The 10,907-nt window shown below is 32.1% G+C and overlaps 1 protein-coding gene across 3 annotated transcripts in view; it reads right to left on the reverse strand.

The window, feature by feature from the left end:
* The window catches only part of LOC126738034 (gastrula zinc finger protein XlCGF26.1-like), a 69,927-nt gene that overhangs the window by 9,335 nt on the left and 49,685 nt on the right, over positions 1–10,907 (reverse strand). For 2 of the 3 annotated variants that reach the window (XM_050443199.1, XM_050443201.1), the window contains exons 4-7: positions 8,370–8,468; positions 8,095–8,308; positions 3,821–4,034; positions 3,594–3,764 (exon numbers count right to left, since the gene is read on the reverse strand). In XM_050443199.1, coding sequence (XP_050299156.1) covers positions 3,594–3,764; positions 3,821–4,034; positions 8,095–8,308; positions 8,370–8,468 — 698 coding nt within the window. The remainder of the gene's footprint in view (positions 1–3,593; positions 3,765–3,820; positions 4,035–8,094; positions 8,309–8,369; positions 8,469–10,907) is intronic. The other variant, XM_050443200.1, reaches the window with a different exon arrangement.

A 10,907-nucleotide genomic window follows, 5' to 3' on the forward strand; every position in this document is an offset into this window, starting at 1 on the left:
AGACAATCTTAATTCATATGTTCTCTTCCTTGGCTCAAATAAAAAAAGTATTGATTTAATCCCTGAAAATGTTGTTATTAAAATTTGCAATATAAGAACTCCAGATGTTTCAGAAACAAAAAATTTGGGCCTTATATTTGCAATAAATTAACCTTTGCTTCTCATATAAATAAAGAAATAAGTGTTGCCTATTTGGCACTAAAACAATTATACAAATTTAAGAAGCATCTTTCAGAAAAAAATTAAATATTACTTACGCAACTCATTACTCTTATATTTACTTAATTACGGAGATATAATTTATAATGATGCAATCACTTTTGCCATATTAAAATCAATTTAAAAACTCCAAAATGCTTGCATGCACTCTTAAATGAATTCTCAATTTTTTCTATGTCAAATAGGAGTAGATATATGTTTTGATTTATTTATCTTATAATAAAGACTGGCAAACCGCCCTTTTTAAAGAAAGCTCTTAAATATTTTTCAATATAATCATAACACCAAGAATTTTCTTAGTTTTACAACTCCTCAACACAGTACAGCAGTTTTTCAACGTTCATTTAGCTTTGTGCTGCACAAATGTGAAATAGTTTTTCAGGATGTGTCAAAGAATATTCGTATTATTTATTATTTACTTATAATGCATCAATAGCGAAAAGGCCAATTACAGATACAATTCTATTACAGTATAATTTCTCTTAACCGGTCGACGGATTAACCGGCCTGTTTACAACAGCCGAACGCAACGCAATATTTTCCAAGAAATTCACCGGCGAGGCGATTCGGCTGGGATTTCCCCGTTATTACGGGGAGATCCCTGTGAACTGAACTATAAACGATGTTGGATAGGATTATTTTGTCATTTTGATCAGTTTGGTTTGTTTTTGCTGTGGGTACATACAAAACATAACTATTTCCTTACCAATGAGTGCAAAGCGCAAAAGAATTGTGGTTTCGATGGATACACGTTTAAAAGTGTTAAAGCGGATTGATAATGGTGAATCTGTGGCGAAAAGCTGTGCAGAATTTAATGTTGAAAAAAGCAATGTAAATGACTGGCGAAGAGATAGGCATTCGATTGAGGAGTTTTGTTCGAAAATGGAATCTGATAAGAATCTGGGCAGCCGTTGTACGAGAAAAAAACCGATTTGCGAGGTCGTCGATGAAGCTTTGTGGATCTGGTTTCTTCAGGAACGTCGAAGAGGTACACCGATTGGCGGCCCAATTTTGAAAGAAAAAGCTCCGGCTATCCACCAGAAGATTAATAATTAAATTTTAGAAGTCATTAAAAAGATCAATATCAAGGACGTTATCTATATGTTAGCTACAGCATTTCAAGAAATGCCCTCTTCAACATTTATTAAATCTTGGAGAAAACTTTGGCCAGATGTTGAGAATCTAGTTGCGATCTCGAATATTGCAGGGACTGAAGAAGAAAACAAATCCACTCTACAAGACCTTCAAAAGTAAACGGATAACGAAGCATTGCAACCAGAAGATGTGGAAAATTAGACGATAAGTTGTGACGATCACCTTAAAAATGAATTTTTGAATGATGAAGAAATTATAGATTTAGCAACTAAAGAACCAGAGGAATATGATGAGAGTAGTGACATTGAAAAGGAAAAAACGATTTCTCATGAAGAAGCCTAAAATGTAATGGAACTTGCATTAAAATACATTAAGCAGCAACATGAGTCAACAGCATTAGACGTTTTGGTGATTAGAAAATGGAGGCATATCGCATTCAGAAATTCACTGAAGGTTAAAAAACAGAAGAAAATTACAGACTTTTTCAAAAAATAAATACATATTAAACTTGCATACATATGTATATTTGTTGATGTAGCACCTTCATGTGTGTAAATATGAAATACATAACTATATAAAGAATATTTCTCCATTATTTTATATTTATTATGTTCATATATATGTGTAATACTCTCTTCAATACATATACATATGTACATAACATAGATAATGAACATCATATAATATGTATTATGTACACATATATAAGTACACTTCGGATTAACCGGCCAAAACGGCAACCAGCCAGGTATGCAGTCCCGAGGTGACCGGTTAAGAGGAATTCTGTATTACAATTCTAATAGTACGAGAAATGTAAGTAGAAGTAAATACTACCGAAAGAAAGTCATATACCTACAGGACCGAATTATTTAGCAAAAAAAATAAATAATGCAAACTATACCTCCAAAGCCTGCACTTGTGAATCTGTTTGAGCTAATTAAATCCAACTTTAAGTTACTGGCATAAATATTAAAAAAGTTGCACATATTATAGATTGGTGAACCCTTAAAAATGTTTGACCTGCAGAAGTCCAAGTTAAAAGTTTTTCTTTGTCTAGTACTACCAGTATTGACAAATGAGAATGCAAGCATTAAAAGTATTTCTGGTGAATTAATTTTATTCGTTAAAATCTTGTAAATATATAAAAGACAAAACTCAATCTGTGACGATTTTCCAAAGAAAGCCTATTGAACTCCTGCAATAATAATAAGTGATTATAGCCTTGATTCGAATAAGAACCGTGCTTTTTAAAAACATATTTCAGGAATTTACGTTGCACACATTATATACTTTTAGTCTACATTTCATATTGTGGAGACCATAAAATGCAACCATTGCCCAGCAGTGGCAACACCAGACTTGACAATCTTAGACAACAATCACCACTAAAACTCTTAGTAGATCTGACAATAAATCTGATTTTTTTATATGCCTTAATAACCAACTCAATAATGTGATCTGTAAATGCCAGTTTACAGTCTGCTGCGACATCCAAGTCTTTCTCAACCCCCATATTTGTCACATTCGTTTTACAGAGAGAATTTTCTATCTGACTATGCCTTACTCTGTCAAACTCCTTCTCCATATCAGTATAAAATACATCAATCTGTTTTCTTTTATCGAAAAGCATCGTATACATATTGGCAAAATGCTATTAAGTTAATGTTGAGTTGATTTTTCGGTAAAAATGTTGCCATGTTGCAATTTGGATATCCTAGACTTCACTTCATCATATATATTCGATCAAATAATATAATTTCAAAAACTTTAGACACCCAGTTCAAAATATTCGCTGGTCGATAGTTACTTCATTCCTGTCTCCTTTTTTTAATATTGAAGTTATAATATTTATTAATTTGGATTAATATTTTCTTCAATATTGTATGCCAAGTCTTAGGATAGATTGAAGTTTGTAAGCCGAGGTTAAAAATGCGCAAAAGAGGTTTTACTAAGAAATCACCGCAAGTGCTAAGAATAATGGAAAAAGATCTAGAAGTCTTAATACAAGAATACCTTTTTATGAGAAATAAAGATCGAGATTCCCCACTGCAAACCATAATACAAGGAAAGGCTTGGATCTACGGACTTGATTTGGGAAAACTTTAATAGGACCGTTTCGAGCTGTTCGAAACAAAGGTAAGGTACCCGAAGAAGAAGCAGAATATAATAAGATTTTAGTTAGTATATCAAGTAATCTCTTCAACTCACCGCAATACATTATATATCACAAGCTATATCTGTATTATTTCACTAATTGAAATGATACCTAACTAACTCACCTGCTATTTTTTAACCTTTTTTCGCAGTGACCATCCTCAAAAGGTTTATTGTCGAAATGCGTTGACGTATGGCTCTTTAAACGCGCATTCGATGTGTAACTTTTTTCGCACAAATTACATTTAAATTTACGTTCGTTAGTGTGAGTAACTGAGTGGAGTTGCAGGTTGTGTCTGTAATATTTCAGTTGCAGTTGAGAGCAAAATAGGGTAAATATGCAAATATATACCTTGAAGAAAAAGTCATATTGCAGCTGGGGCATCTGAAGTCCCTAGAGTGGCTTTTCAAGTGATTGTTTAATAAAAATCGGTTAATAAAAGTTTTTTCGCACCACTCGCATACGTTTTCGAGGCCGTCTTCCGTGTGCTGGATTCTCATGTGTTCTTTAAGGTTTTTCAGTTTGTCATAGGTTTTTTCGCAAATCTCACACACAACAGGTTTTTCTAGAAAAACAAATATCTTCCTTTAAAGGTAATTTTATTTTTTATTTATTTATCTTTCTAAAAGTGTAAGGTAAAGTTGTTTGCTAATTATTAGTAAGTTTCTTTGGTAGCAGGGGATTGAAGCACTGTCTAAAGATCTTCTATTTTTTTTAAATAAATTAACTTTATTTAGCTTTATTAAAAATTTACCTGTAGGCTTACAACTATTTTTTTGTCAGTTGCCAAAGAAAGCATTTTTTGCTTCCTAGCAGTTGAAACCATTTCTTTAATTTGTTTAGGCAATGAAAGCATTATTTAAATTTTTTTCCAGGCAGTTAAAGTCACTTTTTCAATCTTTCAAATAGCCAAATCCAGCTTATCAGCGTTCCAAGTGGTTGAAGCTAGTTTTTTAGCGGCCAAGGCAATGAAAGTAATCTTTAATTTTTTCCAGGCAACCGAAGCCAGTTTTTATTATTCAGGCATTTATTTTACTTGACAAGGCAATGGAAGCATTTTTTATTTCTTCAAGGCAGTTGAAACCATTTTTTTAAAACTTTAAGTAGCGGAATTCAGTTTATCAGCTTTTTAGGCAATTTTAGAACTGTCAAGGTAGAAAATTAAAATAATCTTTGATCTAATGAAAATAATCTAATGAAAATAATAATCTAATGAAAATAAATAAATAGAATTTAATCTAATGAAAATAATCTTTTATTTTTAACAGGCGGTTGAAGCCATTTTTTTGTCATTCCAGGCTTTTTCTTAATTTGTCAAGGCAATGAAGGCACTCTTTATTTTTTCCAGGCAGTTGAAATTTGTTTTTTTGATCTTTAGAGCAGTGAAATCCAGTTTATCATATTTCCAGGTAGTTTTTTATCTGCCAATGTAATGGAACTCATTTTTCGTTTCTCCGTTCAATCTAAATATCTATATCTAATAATTTTTAAGTTTAAGTATGTTTAATCGGTGATTAGGATTAGATGTGATGAGCTAATACTTGAGTATACAAGGTGCGTCTCAGTTCTATTTACTACGATTTTTCTTTGCCCCCGTATATGACATGAAAAAAAATTAAGATAAAAAGTGTTTGTTTGGACATACTAATTTTGTTAAGAGTATTGTTTAGTAATTTAGTTATTTTTTTAGTAGTATTGTAGAGTAATTATTAAATCAATGAATGATCGAAAAGCTACAATGGCAATTTTTCTTGACCCATCCAAGGCTTTTGACAGTGTTGACCATTCAATACTGCTTAAAAAACTAGAAGCCTATGGAATCAGAGGAGTTGCCCTTAAACTTCTAGAGTCCAATTTGTCAAACCGTAGGCAGTGTGTAGTTGACAGAATGAGTGATGGTAGACAGTTCTACAAAGAAATAAAAAAAGGTCAGGGGTCCGTTCTGGGACCATTGCTGTATATAATCTACACCAATGATGTCACCAATGTCTATGATGATATGGTTATGTTTGCTGATGACACAAGTCTTATATGCAGCAAAAATACAGATCAGGAGTGTGCCAATCAAGTGGCCCAAACTGTTGGATTGCTAGAAGACTGGTTTAGCATAAATAATCTTCTGCTGAATGTCAACAAAACGCAAATATTAAACTTTAAACAACGGCCTAGTGAAAGCTCTCTAGTGCAAATTGGAAGGACAAAGATAAGAACACAGCAGTCAGCTAACTTCCTTGGGGTAATGATGGATGAAAGATTGGATTGGGGTGCTATGTTGAGTTGGTGGCAGCAAATATGTCCAGATATTGCTTCGCTTTGAGACTAATAACACAGGAGGTGGGTACAGTGGCTTTCCTTTCAGCATATCATGCCTATATACAGTCCAGAGTCAGATATGGTATAATTCTTTGGGGGAATTCGGGGGACTGTGAAAGAGTTCTTATCTTGCAAGAAAGGTGCTTGAGAACTATATTCAATTTACCCTATCAGGAATCCTGTAAACCATATTTTATTAATCATAACATCCTAACATTTTATTGTATTTACATCTAAGAATGTGTTTCGTTTATCATTGACAATAAAATCTTTTTTGAGAATCTGAAAGGGCAACATCCGCATAATACTAGGTTCAAAAACAATTTCAAGATTTGTAAACCAAATTTTACATTTGTTAAGAAAAATGTGGTACATAGTATCTTAGATGTCTTGAATAAAATCTCAATAAACTTCAGAGAAAAATCAAATAAAGAGATAAAGAAAGATCTAAAAATATATCTGCAAGAAAAGGACTTTTATTCTCTTTATGAGTATATGGCTGAAAATTTAAATGAAACTCTCATCTAGTATTGTGTATTAGTGCCTGAGTTAATTTGTGAATGAATGTTATATTTTCTTGTTATTTAATTTTTGTGTACTCGCGTTTTGCCTTTTTATTTATATTTAAATTTAATATTTTGATAAATCATGACATGAATGGATGTATGAATGGATAAGTGACTGAATGCTTTAAATTTTATAAATATTTTAATTGTATACTTAATTAAGTTAGAATTTTTTTTACTGACAAAATCCACACCTCACATAGGTAATAAAAAATGTGTATTGTTGTAACTACATGTTTTATGGATTTAATAAAGGATTTGATATTGATATTGATATTGATAAATGTACAGGGTCTTAAAAACAAAATTTTCATTTCCAACTAAGTTTTTTTAATAGAACGACCCCGTATATTTTACCAAATTTGTACTCTTTATTTAATTCCACATCAAAAATGTATAATACACTCTACGTCAAATTGATATTGATATTGAGAGGTAAGCTGGAAGAAGTTCCTCTAGCAGAATGATGTGATATGTGGCTTTAAAAAGATAGTGCTACCTCATAACTCGAAAATTGTATCAAATTTCCTTGACAATAGATTTTATAAGGTACTGGATCGGAAAAAAAGTCCTGTCAGCCCGATCACCTAACTGAACACTGCTAGATTTTTTCTTGTAGAGATATTTAAAAGGACAAGTTTACACTGAAAAGCTATGAAATTTGGCGGATTTAAAAAACAAAATTACTCGTGATTGTAGAGCAATTCCATAAGAAGTAATAAGAAGAGCCTGCTAATAAAAAAGTACGAACTCTGTCAAACCGAGAACGGTCAGCAGTTTGAATAATTACTATAAGTTTTTTTTAATTATTCTAGTTTTATAATCGTTTTTAACTGTTTTAATAGTAGATTGAATAAGAATTAAATAATATCATCATAATAAGCAATTATCTCAAAAACCATATCAATATTTGACATATAGTGTATTATACATTTTTTATGTCGAATTAAATGAAAGTAAGAATTTGGTTAAATCTACAGGACGTTCCTTAAAAAAAACCTACTTGACAATGAAAACTTTGAAGAACTCCATTCTTGCAGTGTTAATAGATCAATGGGTAACTAAAATTATTTCGGTCATCCTTCACTACATTTATTTTAAAAAACTATTCATCCAACATGTTTCGGACATATAACATCCAGTCCATCATCAGGGATAACAAACTAAGAACAGAGAACCTGTTCTTGTTTATGAAACAATATTTCTATTATTATTGACCTATTGTTAATTATGTAGTTTTAAGTTTTTGTAAATCCAAGTTTTGTCCCTTTCTCATGTATTTAAATGTATTTTAACCTTGTCTGGGGCACTAGAACTATAAGATGAATTGACAGAACCCCTTGTTTTTTTTGTTATGCCTGATGATGGACATATTATATGTCCAAAACATGTTGGATTAATAGTTTTTTGAATAAATTTATTGGAGGATGACCAAAATACTTTTAGTTACCCATTAATGAAAACTTTGTTTTTGAGACCCTACATTTACCAATACTGTCGACAAAATCAGTATTACGAGGACGAAAAAAAATCGTGTGTAAATAGAGTTGGGACAGCCTGTATATGAGCTATACATAGATATATTGCCCATCATCTTATTTGAATTTTTTGTAATTATACCTTACAAGAACAATGAATAACTCTTGGCAGAAGCCATCTATTCTCAATTGTAACCTGAAAAACTACAAAACAAAACAAAATCCTACAAATAATAAAATGTAATAAAAATGATGACAAAAAGTTTACCTTCAGTATGTTCACTCTTCTTATGTCTAGTGAATTCTGCCTTATCATAGAAAACCATTTCACATAACTCACATACATTTTTAATATGAGTTCTATTAACATGTTTTCGGGCTTTGGTACTAGTACTGAAAATCTTATCACAATACTGACATGGGAACTTAAGATCAACATGGGTGGAAAGGTGGGTTTTTAGGGCCGCCTCAGTAGGTAAAACCTAAGAAGTAATTTATTCCTACAGAAAAAATTTGCAAAATTTTTAAGAGTAGTGTAAATACCTTACTGCAAATATAACATTTTGGCTCTGGAGGTTTGGCTCCATGTAATTTGAGGTGCCCTGTAAGTTCTCTTACTGTTTTAAATTCTTCCTTGCACAACTAAAATTAATATCTCATTAGAAAGAAAGAAAAAGAAATAAAACATGTTTAACTTTAAAAATGCAGAAATACAATATCTATATGGAGTCTTCCTTTGATTACTGCTTATTAATAAACTTATTTATAATAATAGGGTGTACAGCAACATAAAAGACAATTATGGTAGAAACATCATATAAATTATAAATAAAATGAAAAAAATATAGAATAACTAATATTTACAACAACCATTTTTACAACCAAAATAAAAATAAGCCAGGGTAAGAACAACATAAGATTATAGTAAGCTTACTGTGATACAAACATGTTAACTCTTGTTTTAAAAACTCATGGTACACCACTATGGTAAAATCAATATTCAAAGTTTTCCATACCTTGATGAGGGTCTTAATAAATTTTAGTCATTCTGTCCCCGATTTTATGTTATATATTATTATACTATAATTTTTTTTGATTTGTTAGATACTCCCAAAACCATTTATGTCATAATTCATGCATGCCAAGTTTTTAGTTTAGTATTTAATTGAATAACTTATTTGAGAAATGAAATAAATCCCATAAATATACATAGATCTGAGAAAACTGAAAAAAAGTGCACAGCTATTCTCAATTGAAATTTTTTTAGAGTTTAGGTATTCAATGTATGTTGTGATAGCTTTTTACAAAATTGAAAGAAATTTGAATGGTAATGTTAAATTTAAACTGAATTTAAAAAATGGACATACCAACTTTCTCAAAAAATAATGATAAATTATTTTCACAAAAAAGTACAAACTTCTAATAAACATATGAAAAAACCATATTACAGTTCTTCTGCCAGGGCTGATTTTTGGGAGCGGAATTTTTTTTTGAACACAGTTGATCAGCATAATTATAATATATTGTAATTGATGTATTAATGTTCATTTATTCAGCCACAAATCCTTGTTTTTGATGCAAATGTTACAGAAGAATTATTTCATAGAACAAAACGACGAGGCCCCAGTTTTGCGAATCGTTCAATGACTTCTTCAGGACTGACTTCAATGTCTTGGTGTATGTATAGCAAAGCCAATCCAATCAGTCTTTCTTGTAGCATCGTTGACCTCAGCCATGTTTTCAAGCAGCGAAGAGTAGAAAAAGAGCGCTCAGAGCTTGCTTGCATTTGTCACAGGCAGTGTGCAAAATATACGAAGATAAGCATTGATAGTCGGGAATATTTCAACATCACAGTTCTACAAAGCTTGTAATGCAGCAGTTAGAAGTGGATTCGCTGAAGTCTTTTTCTTCTGCTGCCAATAGCACTGCCAGTGGATCAACTCGCTTTTGAACTTAAAAACGCTGCACGATGTTGTCATCAGTTATGAGTCCTTTGAATCTTTCTGTCAAACAGCTGATAAGATTTTCGCTTTCAGTTGGATTGAGCTCACATACTTTCGTAGGCAGCAACTCAATTGAAAACCGTCTAGAACTTCTTTCGAAAAACGAGTCTTGAGATCTTTGCAGATGGTATCCAACAAAGGAATGTATACCGAGACCCTGTAGTAATCTTCGCAACTGCTAATGCTGTAATTATCGCGTTTCGTTTGTTCGCCACAAGTTCTTGGTTTTTGTTCAGAAACATCCAGTTTTTGTGCTAGTTTTTTCGCATCTGAATAAATACTTCTGAAATTTGCATCAGCTTTTTCTCTCCAACCTTGAAACGTTGCAAGCAGCGTATCTATCATCATTAATGCTTTTGCATTATCGATGGACTCTTTCTGAAGCAGTACAAGATATGCATGATAAAGTGTCACAAAGACAGAAAAGTCCAACGATAAATTCGAATTTGCACAAAGCTGCTATTAGGACTGTTACTTTTCCAGCTGTTTCCTTGTTCTTCCACTCACAGTGGAAATTTTTGTCAAAGCTCCTACAATCAACATTTTGGAGGCAAATTGAACAACAGCATCATGACTTTGAACCCACCTTGTTTCGCATAACTGTACCAGGTGTCATTCAAGTTTCTTTGCCAATGCAGTCGTACATTTAGGAAAGGACTTCTTGAAGAACTTACTTTTTACGTATAGTGTTGCATACCAATTCAATCACTCGAATTTTGGTAGATTTAGATATGGTGCTGTTTAGTTTGTGAGAATAACAGGGTGTTACTACAGCGTTTTCCGCTTCTTTCCGGATTTCGTTAACAGCTCCACAATCTAATAGCATCACAGCACACGCATCAGTTCCTATTGCAATGCAGTGTTTTGAGTTGACATTCATTTTCTTCATTTCTGCGAGGACGATATTCCCAAGAGCAATCCCGGTAAGTGATAATTCCACATCAGTTGGCTGTCTTCTTGAGCGTTTTTAGTAGAGAGTACTTCAGTTTCTTCTTCCGAGTCGTCAGAGTCACTACTTTCTGCAGAATTATTCATTGACAGTTCTCCAAAAGCATCAATAAATAAAGGAATGAGATCT

This window comes from Anthonomus grandis, chromosome 6 (genome assembly GCF_022605725.1).
Source record: "Anthonomus grandis grandis chromosome 6, icAntGran1.3, whole genome shotgun sequence".
Taxonomy (NCBI): Eukaryota; Metazoa; Arthropoda; class Insecta; order Coleoptera; family Curculionidae; genus Anthonomus; species Anthonomus grandis.